The sequence below is a fragment of the Lipophrys pholis genome (genome assembly GCF_963383615.2).
Source record: "Lipophrys pholis genome assembly, chromosome: 17".
NCBI lineage: Eukaryota > Metazoa > Chordata > Actinopteri > Blenniiformes > Blenniidae > Lipophrys > Lipophrys pholis.
In genome coordinates this window covers 23,063,581-23,081,153 of record NC_137643.1, presented here as the reverse complement: position 1 = coordinate 23,081,153, position 17,573 = coordinate 23,063,581, and the positions used below count along the sequence as shown (strand labels likewise).

The 17,573-nt window shown below is 45.6% G+C and overlaps 2 protein-coding genes across 2 annotated transcripts; both read right to left on the bottom strand.

Annotated features, from left to right (window-relative positions):
* Positions 1 to 4,265: 4,265 nt before the first annotated feature.
* Positions 4,266 to 7,098, bottom strand: LOC308123086 (E3 ubiquitin-protein ligase RING2-A-like). The gene is made up of 7 exons (XM_080485352.1): positions 6,640 to 7,098; positions 6,125 to 6,214; positions 5,781 to 5,941; positions 5,424 to 5,639; positions 5,014 to 5,337; positions 4,659 to 4,914; positions 4,266 to 4,582 (listed from the first exon to the last, which is right to left on the bottom strand). Exons 2-7 carry the CDS (start codon positions 6,200 to 6,202, stop codon positions 4,415 to 4,417), a joined length of 1,203 nt encoding a protein of 400 aa, XP_080341478.1. The 5' UTR covers positions 6,203 to 6,214; positions 6,640 to 7,098; the 3' UTR covers positions 4,266 to 4,414.
* A 6,013-nt stretch (positions 7,099 to 13,111) lies between these two features.
* Positions 13,112 to 16,707, bottom strand: LOC308123084 (uncharacterized protein). Its single transcript, XM_080485350.1, has 3 exons — positions 16,650 to 16,707; positions 14,242 to 14,328; positions 13,112 to 14,139 (listed from the first exon to the last, which is right to left on the bottom strand). Exon 3 carries the CDS (start codon positions 14,118 to 14,120, stop codon positions 13,413 to 13,415), a length of 708 nt encoding a protein of 235 aa, XP_080341476.1. The 5' UTR covers positions 14,121 to 14,139; positions 14,242 to 14,328; positions 16,650 to 16,707; the 3' UTR covers positions 13,112 to 13,412.
* Positions 16,708 to 17,573: the final 866 nt, after the last annotated feature.

The window sequence follows — 17,573 nt, the reverse complement described above, 5'->3', positions numbered from 1 at the left end:
ATTAGTTTTTATGTGCTTGGGGGTTTTTGGCACTAAAATGACACCATACATTTTCTTTAAAAATTCATTGTATACAATTATTTACATGCAGTGCACAGATTATGCACAAGGGGGCAGTCATTAGTTGGCCTGACGGCTCTCCAGTAAATCTACAACGATGCCACTTAAGAATTGAGACGGTGGTGGGGTTTTCTTTTTTCTAATTTTCAAAAGGTGAAAGTAAGAAAAACACTGATTTCTACTGAAACAAGTGACTCAGTTGATGCAATGTGAAAATACTTTGTATTTCATGTTTTAGTAAAACTGTTTAAAATGTGTATATATTTGATACAGCGGGTTTATAAGATCATGTAACTATAAATCAGGAAATTGTCATTTCAAGCAACAGTCTTTTCATTTTTCAAATTAACTGATTAAATGTTTAAATCCCATAGTTTGGGACACCACACATTTAGAATACGCAACTTCGTGTATCGTGACGATGCCATGGTTGCCATGGTATCGTTGCTGGTAACCAGGGATTGGACATGATTTTTACAATTTGGATTCCATTTTCATTTCTGCTGAATTATTTGGTTCTTTATCAATTCTCTTATTCTCATTTGGAACTGAAACCTGCAGGATGAATAGAGGACCTGCTGCTGCTGCTGCTGCTGACGCTGACGCTGCTGCTATGTTGAGTTTCAAAAACACAAATCCTTCAAAGTTCTCGCAGCGGTGTGCAAATGTTCCTGCATATTGGTCGTGTTTTCTTCCTGGTGAAATATCCACTTTGCAAGTTGCCCTGTTTGTCGTCCTTTCTCGTGTAAATGAACCAAACTTTTGGGCGTTTGTGCCACTTGGCCGCCACGTTTCCTGCTGACTGTAGGGGTGAATGGCGTCGCCACGCACGTTGCCGAGGCGATGTTTAGATGGCGACGTCACTCAGGCCCACTGGAATCCATCGGGGAATCCTTTACAAAATTGCCAAACGACTCCGAAGAATTGAAACACTGGGAATCGGTTCTAAACAGGAGCCGGTTGTTGATTCCTGCCCCGACTGGCAACTTCCTTTTACTTACTGATTTTCACAAAAAAACTGACCGATTCAAACAAAAGATACAATAACCTGTTTTATGTGTTGATGGATGAGAAGCTTCACAGCCGTCGTCGACACAAACGAGTCCATGAGCGGCATTGACCTTCTTGACCCGCATTCTGAACTTTACAAGTTCAGCTTCAGATCCCAAAGGTTCGTTTATATATTAGGTGGCAAACTGCTACAGTGGAAGTAATCAATGTATTGATGAGCTGCAAGAGAGACTTGGAATAACTGGATCCCAAGCAGGAACCCCCCCCCCCCCCCCCCCCCCCCGAGAAGGTTTCAGGCTTCGGTTCGCAAATCCCTCACCAGTGTGAAAGCAAAAAGGTGGAGCAGACCATTATCCTGCCCAGAAGGAACATCAACACCCTCCCACAAGAAGAAAACCAGTGGGGTTCCCGACGTGAGGAATGATGGCCTTGATCATTCCCCAACATGGGAAACACCACAGAGACTCATGCAACAGGCCACTTTTACTTAAACTGGTTTCAGGCTTTCCACCATCGAAGATAAAAATGTTAGGAAGCACAAAATGAGTCAAAATAAGTGAAATGTTCATTTTCAATCCTGCCGGTTCCACTGATGTTGGTTTTGTCAAAAACATCAAATATGATACAAATGAAAACTAATTTATATTTCTATTTTTTTTTTTATTTGTTCAGAGGGACGACTAAAGGCTCCAGTCTCAAAGAACAGGAATTTTCTAAGTTACTTCTTGGTTTGGGTTTTAACGGGGATAACTGAAGGAAACGTAAAGCAGCTCCAAACGGAAGAAACGGACGTAAACACAGTGACGTGCAAACTTTTGTGGAACTGTTTGTTTTTATTGTGCTGTTGACAGAAAGTTAAAAGTTCTGGAGATACAAACGGTTTTAAGGTTCTGAGGTCACGGAGGAAACGGTGCAGCTGCTCGATAAAGTGCAGAAGCAGAAAGCTCATACACAAGCTTTATGGCTTTTTGTGTGTGTGTGTGTGTGTGTGTGTGTGTGTGTGTGTGTGTGTGTGTGTGTGTAACAACCTTTGTAAAAAAGAAAAAAAAAAATGCAATTTTTTCCCAAAGCCTTCTGGTCATGGTGCTGAAAAGCTAAGCCGCTAGCCTGTAATACCCCTCCGGACCAGCAGGTGGTGCAGGGAAGGAGCAGACGGACTCGTCCCTGCCACCGGGAGGGCAGCAGGATGATGACACCAGACGTACTTACAGCCTGAAAGGCTGAAAGTTTGAGCAGTGAAGCGTCGTTTTTATACTAAAATGTATGAAATGTTTCCTTCAACTCGAACGGTCCGACAGTTTCAATGCTGAGTCGTCACACACACATGAAATTATATGAAGATTTCTTAAATAGAGTCGCTCCAATGTCAAAGATTGAAAGTGCGATCAAGCTCACCTTCGGTTATCATTTTCTTTTAATAAACTAAAAACTAAAACGTTGAAATGCTACACAAACATTTTACTTTGAGCTCTTCATCAAACAGGAAACAAATCTCTTTAAAATATTCTCATGTATCAAACATTGGTTTTATTTTGGTGGTCTGAATTTAACCTTTTAAAGAGGTCATATTATCCCGATTTTCCAACACTTTCACGTGGCCTTCTTGGTCCAAAACCATTGTGTTCACAGTTTATTGCTTGAAAGCCAGCGTGAGCTGCATTCAGAATCTGCTGTGTCTGTGTGAGCTGGGCTGTCAGAGCAGAGCTGCCGAAGGCCTCGTTCACACTGCAGGGAAATGTGACCCAATTCTGAGGTTCTGCTCACCGTGACTCATATCCGACCAAATTCTCTTTTAACTTGATCTATTTGTGTGTTGGTGGCGTGTTCCAGGGTTTGAACATGATCTCCCACAGCCTGAGATTTGAGCCGGTTTTTATTGAGGTGTGGGAGTTTTATGTTGTTTGGGCTGAAAACAAGTCCGTCACATCTGGCAACCCTGGTGCTCGCCGGCGTGGCGCCCATATTTACCTCCGCGCTGTGAGGACGGAACCCATCGGGTGCGATCGCGTTCAGACGGCAGGCTAATAGAGGTCACGTTTAAAATGGAACGTGAACGATCACGCAAAAAAAAAAAAAACGGACACCGGCAAAATAAATAATCTGAATTGGGATTAAGACCTGCAGTGTGAACGTAGCCTGATGGACCTCATTCACCATGACGTCATATTCTCCCGTGTGAAAAGCACCACGGGACCGTCTGTGGTATGGGTGCTGATGTTAGAGGGATGTTGTGGGAGGAGTCAAAGGGAGGGCCTACCTTGATTGGGATTGGCTAAACCCCCGGATGACACTATATAGGGTTTGATTTCTGATTGGCTGGTTGGAGCAACACAGCCCGAGAGCGAGAGAATAGATTTTCTTCACTTCCAGGGCGTCGTTCCAGGTATGAGGACGCATATTACTAATGGAAAACCTTTAAAAAGTGAATTTTGCATAATATGACCCCTTTAAGAAGTGAAAATTAAACGTAAAATGAGAAAAAGAGCAATAAATAAATAAGACTTGGAAAAAAAAAAAAGAAACTTTATAAGTTTGTATCATAGAAAAAGATTTATGCATTAAAAGTAAGATTTTCAATTTAAGAGCTTAATGAACGTTTTTAATTTCAAAATAAAAGCCTCTGTCATTTATTGCTTTTAGATCTGCAGGGTGAGAACTATGGCTTTCAAACAACAGGAAGTGTGAAAGTGAGTTTAGAGACAGTGATCTACAGGAGAGGGGAGGTTCTACAGGAGAGGGGAGGTTCTACAGGAGAGGGGAGGTTCTACAGGAGAGGGGAGGTTCTACAGGAGAGAGGAGGTTCTACAGGACAGAGGAGGTTCCCCCAGTAAGCCCAAATAAGCTTGTAATTTTACACCAGCCTCATTAACTTAAAAGAACCGAAAACTCAAAAAGATTTTAACTGAAGTTTCTTTTTGAAGGAACAAAAATGTAGAAGTTAAGATTCTTCTGAACATCCCACCACAGGAGCCACGTTCTCTTCGTGTCTCCAGGAAGTGGTGGCCTTGGAGATCCAACAAGTTGTAAACTTAAAAAATAACCTTTTCTCAATTTGAAACTATTTTAAATAACAGACTCTACAGGAGGGCAAACAGGTCCAAACATGGAGATCTGATGTGGTTTCCCCAGCCCAAAGCCCGTCAGGAACTTCCTGGTTCTGGTCTGCAGAAGACACCTTGACCTTGAAGGGACCAATGAACAACGTCTACCAGTGGAACTTAAAGCTGCCGTTTGGTGGAAAAACATTGTGAAGGTAAAAGAGACGGAGGTAAGCCTGAGTTTACTTCACCTACCCAGAACCAAGGTTCTGGACAGAGGAGAACTTGTCAGCGGACAGGTTCCTTCAGTCAGAACGCTCCTGAGGAGGTGGAGGAGGAGGAGGGGGAGGGGGAGGAGGAAGAGGAGGTGGAGGCTGCTGGTCCTTTGTGGGGGCGTAGTAAAGCTCCAGAGGCTTGCGGACCTTCCAGAACTTCTCATTGACCAACTCCAGAGTCAGAGAACCGTTCAGCGTCTTAAGGAGGACAAACAACAACCTCAGAGGTCTGCACAGAAGAACCCCCCCGTCCCCACAGTGAACGTGTACTCACAGTGAACTGTCCTCCTCTGGTCAGGATGTAGATGGTGTACTGTTTCTCACTGACGTTGCTCAGAGTCGCCCCCTCTGCTCCTCCCCCTCCTTCTCCTCCCCCTCCTCCTCCTGCTGCTGCTTCACCTGCTCCCTCCTCCTCCTCCCTCCCTCTGTCCCCCCCCTCTGCATCGGGGCCTCTGTCCTCCAGAGCGATGCGCAGGGCCAGGTACTTGGACAGGTGATCCACGGTGGCATTCGCCGTCGTCTTCACGTACCTGCAGGAGACATCAGCATTCATGACGAGATGTGGACGACTTCACCTGGTCGTCGCGGTGACGATTAGAGAGGTCGTGGTGGTGCCGATGGGGCCTCACCTGGTCTGGTTGTAGTCGTGTGCGTGAACCAATTGTGGGTGTGGCCTGAACACCAGCTCAATCTCGGAGGACGGCCCCTCCTTGCGCCTCCTAGGTGGAGGAGGAGTCGGGCTGCCGCTGTCTGCCTCGGGACCCGAGCCGTCCTCCGAGGCGTGGGGTCGCTTGCGGCTGGGCCCAGGCTCCGGCGGGGTGTGTCCAGGTGGGTGGGGGAAGTGTGAGGGGGCGGAGTCATGTGAGAGGTGGGACCGCGAGTCGCCGTTGTCCTCGCCGCCACTGAAGGTGGTGTTATCGCTCTCCTGGGTGGGTTTCTTCACACGGTGGTTCCTGCACACGCACACACACACACGTCAATACCACCTCCTCCTCCTCCTCCTCCTCCTCCTCCTCCTCCTCCTCCTCCTCCTCCTCACCTGTACCGGGCCTGTTGCCGCAGCCCCTCCTCAATACTGGAGCTCAGCGCCTCCTTGTTGTGGAGCCGGTTGAGGCGCTCCAGGACGCGGCGCTGGTGCGCCTCGTACTCGTCACGGCTCGGATAGATCTTGGAGATGAGGGCGTCGAAGTTGGAGTCTCTGCGCAGCGAGCGTCTGGACACCAGCTTCTTCCTGCAGGTGGGACACTCCTTGTTCCTGAGGAGGAAACAGAATCAAGTCAGGTTCAGAGCCGCTCTGCCGACCAGCGGCTCGCAAGGCGGGGGGAGGGGGAGGAGGAGGATGGGGAGGGAGGGAGGGAGGGAGGAGGACGGAGGAGCGGCAGCAGAAGGTCCTGACCCGGAGCGCAGCGCCGTCACGATGCAATCGGAGCAGAAGCGGTGCAGACACTCTTTGGTGGTCATGGTGTTCTTCAGCATGTCCAGACAGATCGGACACATGAGCTCGCTGTGCAGGGAGCGAGGAGACACAGCCACCTCCGTCCCATCCACGATGGCCTCCTGAACACACAAACACAAACACGTTTCAGAGCTGCTGCTGAAGGAACGCTGCAGCAATAAGTAGCTCCACAATTTCTACAACAGCTCACACACCCAGTGACGCGCGCACACACACACACACACACACCCACACACACACACACACACACACACACACACACACACACACACACACACAGGTACCTGTGGGCTGCGGTGCAGCTCATACAGGCTGAGCTCCCAGGTCTTACTGGGAGCTGGGATGTTTACAGGAGCCGTCATGGTGCCAGCGCACTGAAACAGAGACACAAATAAGTTTTCTGAACTTTTCTACAAACCTCAGCTTGATACGTCTAAAAACTATGTCCACACACAGCAACCTTAAATACTGGAATCACTCAACAAACAACTCAATAATCACAAACACGGGACAGAAGTGAGTCGGTAGAAGATTTGTTGTTCAGGAGCTTTTTCACAATGTGTATATTTCACCTTTAAAGTAAGATGCATTGAGCCTTCTGACACTTTGACATTTTGAAAAGATGTTCCAGGATACTAAATAACTGATATTATGTCATTTGTGTACCAGATGTGTGTGGTGAACTGCAGTCTGAATATAATATGTGCCAACTTTTTGGAACGTGATCGATTGGTAAAAAACAAACAAAAGCGCGAGGGCACAGACACAGACACAGACACAGGCACAGGCACAGACAGACCGGCTTTCTGGCTGGAGACAGTCCACCCTCCTCCCGGCTCTCTGGAGGCTCTGAGGCCGGAGACAGTCCACCCTCCTCCCGGCTCTCTGGAGGCTCTGTGGCCGGAGATAGTCCACCCTCCTCACGGCTCTCTGGAGGCTCTGTGGCCGGAGACAGTCCACCCTCCTCCCGGCTCTCTGGCCGGAAACAGTCCACCCTTCTCCCGGCTCTCTGGAGGCTCTGTGGCCGGAGACAGTTCACCCTCCTCCCGTTACTCACACACACTCCGCCGCCTGGAATCTGCTCACACCCCTCACTCCATCAACTGTTCACCACACGAAACTTTCACACTACTTGCGGAGGGTTTATAAATAAAGTCAGAGGGCCGTTCGGATAATTAAAACTCCGAAAAAACAAAAACGAAACACTTTACGAAGCTAACCAGCTAGCTAATGTTAGCGGCCACCATTTTTCTACTTCTTCTTCTTCTTCTTCTTCTCACCGGAAGCAGTTCCTGCGTCCTGCCGAAAACTGTTCGACGCAGAGACCCCCAGAGGCCAGTCCATGTACTGCAGGAGTCCGACCGTCAAAAGCCAGAGTAGCTCTTTTGGTGTCAAAATAAAGAGAACGGTTGTAAAATTTGGTCATATCAGTGCTATAAGTGGAAAAAAAATAAGTGCCGATACTCCTCTTAGTTACATGCTGTCAGTCTGTCATACAAATATGGGAGATAAACATGATATTCAGAGGAGTTTATGTAACCAACAGACAGAAGAATCAAAAGTCTGATAGCTATTTACTATCGGTCCAAATGTAAAACATTTATTGGACAGAAGTGCAATCCCACATCATAACACTTTCACAATAAACAGTTATAACAGTTGTATCTCATTCAGAAAAGGGAGATGAGTATAAATAACAATCTGTCAAACCGGAAAGACAGAAAATGTCCGAATGTTCTCGGGAAAAATAAAATATCCGGAAATGCTGGCCAGCAAGAAAAAGAATGATAGAGCTCTGTAAAATGTTGCAGATGAAAAAAAAATATGAATGTGAAGTTGTGGCCACTCAAAAGGAGTCCAGGAGAGGGTGCAGCTTCACTTGGGAGCAGATCTCCTGAATGGCCGCCGGGGAATGGCGACCGACCCGGTCCAGGAACCAGCAGGGCCGGCTATGAGAAGGACATTCCGAGTCGCAGGCTGCACGAAGACAGAAGAGTCAGAGAGGACAAAAGAAAATACATGCAGTCGCTCTCGAGCTAAAGCTACAGTCTTCATCATTGACAATTCATCTGTTTGGTTTTGCCAAATGTTTGGTGTCTGTTGAAATTACATCAATGTGTTTGTATGAGGGGACGTTTGGGATATTAAATGACCTTTCACACACACACACACACACACACACACACACACACACACACACACACACACACACACACACACACACACACACACACACACACACACACACACACACACACATATGAAAAACAAATGTATTCACTTTTTCAAACGAAAGGCAGTGAAGCACGACTCGGAAGATTAAACTGTCGCTTCACTCACACTGACGTCAGCCAACGATTCATGTGAAGCAGCGACATTCAGTCTGGTTCCTGAGTGACTGATTAAAATAGCACAGTTAAATACTCTGATCAGGAAACACCGTGTGACGTCCATGAATCTGCAATGTGGCTCCGGGCGAATGCTCATGCCATCAGAGCGAGGCCACAGGAGTTAATAAAATAGTAACTGTGAGGGGAAACACTTTGTGCCAAAGCCACCAGCTGAGCAGAGCGAGACGGTGAGTTCATATTATAATTAAAACTTCAGTATGTTTCTAACAATCAGTCCCGCAGGATCTTCATCATCTCCAGTTTCAAAATGTCTGGTAATGCTCCTCCACGCCTCCTGAGGGAGCCAAAACCTCCCGTCGCCCGGTGAGCGTGACGCTGCAGGCTGTTTGGCTTTTGGAGAAACATCTGCCCGTAAACTCGTCCTCGGGGTTGTTTCCCTTCGCCGCTGGAGCGTCGCTGTGCAAACAAGTCATTGTTAATGGAAACGTCCCGATGTCACGGGCGTGTCGTCTCTTTGCTTTGGGCTCATTCTGAGCTTCAGCCAGTGTTTTATCACTGAGCAGTGAGACGGCCGTCGCTTCACCACAAACAGAGCAACACAAACACACAAATTGCACAAAAGACAAAGGTAAGACAGAAGGACGTCCATCCAGCAGTAAATTACATTGAAACCAGGTGCGGCCACCGCTGTCTTCTCCTTGGAGATACTTAATCTCTTAATGAACTAACAAATAAACAGTGATGCAGTTACCCTGAAAAAGTAATCCGATTACTGATTACTAGTTACTCCTTTAAAAAGTGACTTGGTTACCTTACTGATTACTTGTTTTTAAAAGTATCTAAGGCCCTGTTTACACGACAACGTTTCACGTGACGACACCTAATCCACAAAAAAAAAGGAGTGCGTTTCCACTGCAGCAGCGGACACAGAGACAACGATGTAGTTAGTATGCCGAGCCACTGGAGGGCGCTGTTGCTTGGTTTTGTAATGAAACTACACAGACGTGTGCAGAGAACAAAACACTGTAAACGTGAAGAAAATGGAGAGAACCCGACATCCGCATGGACTGATGACACATCGGATGCTATCAGGGAGAGTCTCAACTATTAAACTACTGATCTGGAGGATAAAACTAGAATATGGACCGCGGGTCGTACCACTACGGGTCGTACCACGACGGGTCGTAACACTACACAGCTGCCATGTTTGTTTACAACTGAATGAGCAGGAGGGAGGAGGAGAGATGAGCATGCGCAGTAACAGGCTCTGTAGCCTCCATCAGTCTCTGCAGGAGGGATTAGCGCCGTGAAAGAATCTTTCCACCTTGGGAGTCGGATTAAAAACTTTGCAGATACAGTTCATCCGCACACTGGTGGCGTGTAAACGGACCCCCTAAAAGAGAAGAAAGTTGGCGGATACAAGGCTTCTTGTGTATCCGCAAAACGGGGTGTAAACGGGGCCTAAAGCCTAAGGCCCCGTTTACACGACAACAAATTTGAGAGTATCCGCAAAACTTTCTTCTCTTTTGGGGTGTCCGTTTACACGGCACTAGTTTGCGGATGCACTGTATCCGCAAAGTTTTTAATCCGGCTCCCAAGGTGGAAAGATTCTTTCACGGCGCAAATCCCTTCTGCGGAGACTGATGGAGGCTACAGAGCCTGTTACTGCGCATGCACATATCTCCCCCTCCCTCCTGCTCATTCAGTTGTAAACAAACATGGCGGCCGCGTAGTGGTACGACCCGTAGTGGTACGACCCGCGGTCCATATTCTAGTTTTATCGTCCAGATCAGTAGTTTAATAGTTGAGACTCTCCCTGATAGCATCCGATGTGTCATCAGTCCATGCGGATGTCGGGTTCTCTCCATTTTCTTCACGTTTATAGTGTCTTGTTCTCTGCACACGTCTGTGTAGTTTCATCACAAAATCAAGCAACAGCGCCCCCCAGTGGCCCGGCATACTAACTACATGGTTGTCTCTGTGTCCGCTGCTGCAGTGTAAACGCACAAATTTGTTTTAGCGGATTAGGTGTTGTCACGTGAAACGTTGTCGTGTAAACAGGGCCCAAGTTAGATTACAAGTCACTTTCAACACCTCCCAACTTCTCAAAATACCCTGCCAGACTCCCTGGGAAAGTCTAGCAGGGTTCTGGAAGGAGGCTGGGACCGACAGTGGAACCTCAGGAGGATCCAGGAGGATTTTGTCCTGGACCAACAGACCAGCTCTTCACCACCTCACGGTTTATCAAGGGGAGTAATCTACTCCAGTCTATATGTGTCTGTAAACCTGGAGAAAGTCTACCCAAGATGTCTTATGGGATGAGTATAGGGAGTATTGAGTTGATTCCAGTCACACTGTTGTTTTTTCCCCTACATATGGTGCTTTTCCATTAGTCTGCCCGCCTCGCCTCATCCTCCTTCCTTTACCATTACAATAAATGACCAACGCGGTGTGGGCGGAGTCTTCAAGGCTTTTCTCCTTCATGCACAAGTAATCACCACTGATAGAATCAGAATCTCCTGGAGTGGAGCAAACATGCATTTGGAAGAGTGGAGTAATAACTCCAGCTGAAATGATCATTATAGCAAAATGTGGATTGTTTCGATAAAGCTTTATTGTCAAGATGTGCTTCACTGTTCTGTGTGTTGGTTTAACTTGTGCCTACAGTATGTTACCTGGTGACTAACCCCCGTCCACCAGCCTTTAGCAGCAGCTGATGTTAAAATAAGACAAACAAACGGTACAATACTTTAAACTTGAATGGAAATGCGGTTAAATGGCGTTCGCCAGAACAGCTGTGGATTTTGATCGGGTTTTTGAGATCTGCCGTGACTCAGGACACTCAAGGAAGCTGGTCACCAGTTAACAGGGAAACCAGTTAATCCGAAATACCGGTGGTATCCCTGGCTCAGAGACCTCCCGGTACTCACAGCCGGTCGCTCCATCGAGCTCCTGAATCCTCTGGTCGGCCTCATTTCTGTGCATCTGTCTCTGTTCGTGAGCGCTCTTGTTGTGATCGGGTTTTAAGGATGGCGGTGTGAACGAGCCGCTCACCTGCTGACTCATCGGCGTTTTCACTCGCCGGCCAATCCATTTCACATTGCTTTGGAACCTCGGCTGAACAGGTACCACGGAAGTACCTGGTACCAGGTACTAACATGGAATTTAAAAATCGTCCAACTTTAGGGGAGGTGAGTCAAGTAGGGCTGAGTTGGTACGAGTGGAAAATACAGTCCTAAACTGTAAAGGAGATCAGAACAGACGGGGTGTTTCACCTCTTCACTCCCCTTCTTCCTCTTTTTGCTGTAATTACTGAATTTGGCCAAACGTCGAGCTCTTTGTTGATTTGCATCTAGTTGGTTTTGACCTCATTTAGGAAAATATTTTGGCCATAAACTGAAAATATAAAGTCATCGGAGCCTGGGTCCATTATGGAAAAACACATGTACATAGTCAGTACTTTCTCAGAAACCAGAGGAACCCAGACACTAGTAGTCATAGAATTAGACTCTAATTAGGGACCGAGCCCCAAAGTCGGCCAGGACTATTGTATCTGTACACTGTAAAACAATAACATGTTGACTTTCATTTAAAAAATATGCAAACTCATTGCCTGACAAAAACTAATTAATGTTAACGTAAATTACTTCTTGTGAGTTTGCAGTATTTTGAAGAAATTTAGATTATGATAACTTGTTTATTTTGAGTTTGCAGTACTCAAAGTAACTGAAAGCTTGTGCTTAGTTTTAGTCCATCATATTAAAGTCAACACAATAATAATATATGGATATTTATGGAATATGTATATTCTTGACACTTCTACTTCACACTACGTATGGAGCCACAGCTGCCCTGGGGCAGGCTGACGGAGGAGAGGCTGCTCATCTGCACCATCGACCCCACAGACCACCACCAACCACTCACTCACTCTCACACATAGGCAGCTCAGGGTTCTGTGTCTTGCCCAAGGACACTTCAGCACGTAGGCAGACATAGGATGGGAATTGAACCTGCAACCTTACGACTGGCAGACGAACCCTCTACCAACTGAGCCATGACGGTAGACACGTGACGTGACTGGGATACATCAAGCATGTTTTCCAACCCCAAATTACTACTTAAATATTTAAAAGTAGTGTTCTCAGCAGGTTATCATTATTACAAAATAATAACTGAGTTTGGTTAAATGATCTTTTTCATTATGTATGTTAGCATTCACAGTGTAGTATTTCTTTGTTTCTGATTATTGTACCTACGTGTCATTAACCCAAAGTTGACCCCTCAACATGCTCACAAACTCACCAAATTCGACATGGACACCAGGACGGGCATAAAAGTGATCAAAATGTAAAAACTAACCACAGAGTGCCAAAATGTGCTCTATAGCGCCACCTAGAGACACTTGCCACCGCGGCAAGTCGGAATATCGTCAAAAGATCAAACCAAAACTCACTTGTTCATCTCATCAAAATCTAAAAAGGTCTCATGCCGACACGCCAGACCTAAATCCAGCAGAAAGTCTGCAATTTGCCCTTCAAAATAAGATTTGGGCCCCAGTTTGGGTCTGGTGCATGTGCCGTCTCCTCTGAGGGCGAACATTGCTCAGGCTTCTGTTAAGTGACAGGAGAGACGTTTCTGCTGAAGATTTGTGTCGAACTTTGTAATAACTGGAGCAGTTTGGAGTTTATTAGGCGTAAGTTCGAGTCCCTAATCCCACCGTCTGCCAGCTCTCGTTGGAAAACCTGGGAAAAACAGCCGTCACTGTCTGGAGGAACGTCGTAGAGAGAAACTGACCGACGGTCAAACCAAAACTCACGGAGCCGTCCCGCGGTAAGTGAGGTCCTGACCCGAGGCTGCCTGCAGCTTTAATTCCTGTTGGACTTTGTTGGTCGAGTTATGAATTAAAGACAGACCCGACGATGATGCTGCGTCGTACAAAAACACAGTTGGATGTTTTATTTCTGAGCCTTTAATGGTTTTCCTATGACACATGACGTGCAGGCAGGCAGAGCGTGAAACAAAGGAAATATCACTACAGCATAACTCAACTGAGAGAACAGAGACGGTGTTATTGTGTTTGGTTCTGGTTCTGTGTGGCTACGCCAAGCTGGCTGTGAAAAATGATTGAATCTGCGTAAACAAATGTCAGCATAAACACTTGAATATTATGAGGCTAAAATTTAGATTTGAGGTGAAAAATCACTGGCAAAGCAGAGAGTGATTAGATATGGTTGAATATAGAGTCCCTGTGTTTCACTCCTTGGTTCTGGTTCAGACGTTCTGGTTCAGTTCCAAACAGAAAAAAACTGCCATGATCAGAAGGATCTGATTGGTGGGTGGAGCTGCAGAGGTGGGTGGAGCTGCAGAGGTGGGTGGAGCTGCAGAGGTGGGTGGAGCTACCGAGGTGGGTGCCAGATCGGTTTGGGGATTTAAGGCATTTGTGGTTGAAGGAGCGGTGGTTGTTGGAGGAGCGGTGGTTGTGGTAGGAGGAGGAGCGGTGGTTGTTGTAGGAGGAGCGGTGGTTGTTGTAGGAGTGGTGGTTGTTGTAGGAGGAGGAGCGGTGGTTGTTGTAGGAGCGGTGGTTGTTGTTGTAGGAGGAGCGGTGGTTGTTGTAGGAACGGTGGTTGTTGTAGAAGGAGCGGTGGTTGTTGTAGGAGCGGTGGTTGTTGTTGTAGGAGGAGCGGTGGTTGTTGTAGGAACGGTGGTTGTTGGAGGAGCGGTGGTTGTTGTTGTAGGAGGAACGGTGGTTGTTGTAGGAACGGTGGTTGTTGTAGAAGGAGCGGTGGTTGTTGTAGGAGCGGTGGTTGTTGTTGTAGGAGGAGCGGTGGTTGTTGTAGGAGCGGTGGTTGTTGTTGTAGGAGGAGCGGTGGTTGTTGTAGGAGCGGTGGTTGTTGGAGGAGCGGTGGTGGGAGGAGCGGTGGTTGCACATCCTCCAATTTGCTGATTGGCTGTTGACAAATCCCCACGAATGCGTCATCATTCTCGGTAATAATATCACGCGACTATTTTGACGTCGAGCGAAGTTACTGGCGTTCGTTGTTCCGACTCACCAACAAGCAGCAGCAGGACGACGCAGGTCGTCGCCATGACTGACGGAGACGGTTTCTCTCTCAACATCTTCATAAAGGTTCAGAATTCTGCGAAGACAACCCAGCGATTAACGGTGCGGTACCTTTTATCTGGTCGTACCTGTCAGGTTGCAGCCCTCCAAGTAGTAATAGCTCACGTGTGAAACTCAGAGTTCCGATTCCCTGAAGCTGTACTTAAGTGCACCAGTCAGAGCAGCACCATGACCTCAACGTCCCGCTCACTCACCTCACAGCCATTGCTACGCTATGTTTGTCATGTCGCGATAGTTGAGAGCGTACGATGGCCCGTAAACAAAGACTACAGGTACAGAGACACTTCAGAAACGCCACACGGAGCAGGTATGTGAAGAAGATGGAGTTAATTGGTGAATTTGACCTGACACAGATACACCTGCTGGGAGCAGCTCGGTAAAGTTCCAGCATCAATAACTCTTTAATGAAACGTCATCAACACACAGACGACGCCTCTTTCTCATCAGTGTGCGGTAGAAAATATGCTACAAGCTCATTTTTTGGCCAAACGTTCCCGTCTTTGGAGCAGCAGAAACAACACTGCTTCGGCCGGTTGTGACCAGAGTTCAGGGATCGTCTGCAAATTACAAACTGCTGCAAAAAGTGAAGACAAAAAGCCATAAAAAATACCAAATAACGTGACTTCAGTTCAGTGCAGTATCGCTGTAGGCTTCACTTGATCCTACTGCACTTGGTTTGAAAGTGATGTATGGTTTGTCGTATCTGTCCATCTAACGGTTTTACAACTTGCAGACGGTCCCTGAACCATTTGTGTGGGCTGAGGGGATGAAATCCTTCTTTTAATGCTGTAAATCCACGCCTTGCCGATTGTTGTCTAACTTTTGTTCCATATGGAAATGGTGTCATCCGTTGTATATGTATTTGACTTTATGTCATTTTGTGTCTATGTGAGAGAGGGAGTTTGTTTGTCAGACAGATTTGTACTCTTTGTACTAACACCGTGATTCTTGCGGCTCTTGGTCTCTGACTGCTTGGCCAGCCTGATCTAGGAGCTGTAATCTTCCGCGAGCTGCCCAATAGGCGCTTCAGTTCCACTTTATACCAGCAGGCGGAGCATTCGGTCAGAAGACTGAGCCACAAAAACGGGAACCGCTTCAATCGTTCATCTTTTAGAATAAATCTCAGTTCAGTCCCAGAAAAGTTGGGACCGAGTGTGAAAACAAGCAAAGCTCAGTTTAAAAGTTCGGAAATGTTGGATCATGTTTTTGGAACATTTTCCTTTTGCAGTTTTTTGTTTGACCTTTTTTCAGGTTTTGCTGAACGTCTCCTCGCCACTAACATCAAATTGCGGGTATTTTTTTTTTGTGTATTTTTATTACACATTACATTTGTTTGTTTTCACTAACACAACATGTCGACATTCAAAGAATCACAAAGTTGCTCCGGGGAATGTTTATTTAATTTCTGACTCGGATTAGTTCTTCTGGAGGAATAATAATCCCAGTGGGATTCTCTGGATTATTGGAGCTGTTCTGGATGAGACAGTCTGAGAACGTGACAGCATCTTCAGGAGATTATTTTAATATTTTATCCTCGCAATCACATAAAATGCCATAAAATGAATTCATTTTGATTCAGTTCATTACTTTTTTAAATGTTGATTTAAGTCATTGTAACTAATCAGATTTATTTGAAGTTTTTTTTTATTCGCTTATTCACTGTTTGTTTGTTTTTTAAATAAAAATGTACCTAATTTCTATTGTCCGTAATTATTTCATATACATACAATTTTATTAAAATTATATTGTTACATTATGTTATTGTTTTTCCACACTTTATTATTAATTAAATTTATTCTCATTCATTCTTATAAAACTGGATTTGGCGGATTATTATCGACTGTTTTGTGATCTCTTCTTTCTTATTTGATTAAATTATTTTATTTGACTTTGATTTGACTATTTTTTGAATTGAATTGATTCTTGATTTATTTAACTTTAGTTTATTTTAATACAATTTTACAGAATGTAGGCTTCTTTTTACGCCGTCTTACATTTTCTGTTTTGTGTATCTGATCTATTTATAATCTGAATTGAACTGAATTTTATACTTGACTAGTTATATAATTGTCCTTTACTGATTTATTGTAATTATATCACTTCAGTTCATTTTAAATGAATTGTCTTATTAATTTATGAGCTAAATTAGAATAACATTAATTTAAATGAGTTAGTAATTTTAATGAATTCTCCCGGTTTGTTTAAAAATTTTTTTAAATTTGAACGAGTTTATTCCACCTGATTTAAATATTACATTCCATCTTCTGTTAATCCCTTGAAGTTGTAGTAATCTGCAAGTGAAGAGTTTTGGGAATGGTGACTGGATGAGGATCTCACCGTGTGACGCTCGTCTCCCGGGATAGGTTGCACCTGTCGGATGTCGGCTGAGGTCTCGTGATGTGAGGATGATGATTTTTATAGCACGCCATCCCGGTGACAACAGAGACTCACAAAGACCCGAGGCGTGTCCCGGCTGTAAATCACGTCTCATTCTCCTCGCGTGTTTATCCGTCTGCGGCCGCTTTGCCTCAAACATCGGCGTCTCTCTGTTTGTTTTCCCGACCGCAGAGCTCCAGCCTCGCTCTCGCTCTCTCTCTGATTCCATTATTCGGTGAATCCGCCGCAGGCTGATCTGGACTCGTCAGGTCAAAACACTGCAGGAGTGACTTCATCACCACGTGGTGCTTTTAAGATGAACCGACAGCAATTCTACTAAAAAAACGGTTTATTTAATATCTCTTTTTAATCTTTACACTAGAGCACATTGTTAGATTAGACAAGAAAATATCAAATTAAACTGGATTAGACGAGACACCCGACTCGGTTTAACTAGATTAGTTCAGACCAGATTGGATGGATTAAACCAGATTCATTAAACCTTAATAGACTATGAAACTGGACTAGACTTCTGTTAAATGACAGGAGAGACGTTTCTGCTGAAGATTTGTGTCGAACTTTGTAATAACTGGAGCAGTTTGGAGTTTATTAGGCGTAAGTTCGAGTCCCTAATCCCACCGTCTGCCTGCTCTCGTGGGAAAACCTGTGAAAAACAGCCGTCACTGTCTGGAGGAACGTCGTAGAGAGAAACTGACCGACGGTCAAACCAAAACTCACGGAGCCGTCCCGCGGTAAGGGAGGTCCTGACCGAGGCTGCCTGCAGCTTTAATTCCTGTTGGACTTTGTTGGTCGAGTTATGAATTAAAGACAGACCCGACCACGTGGAGCTTTTAAGATGAACCGACAGCAATTCTACTAAAAAAC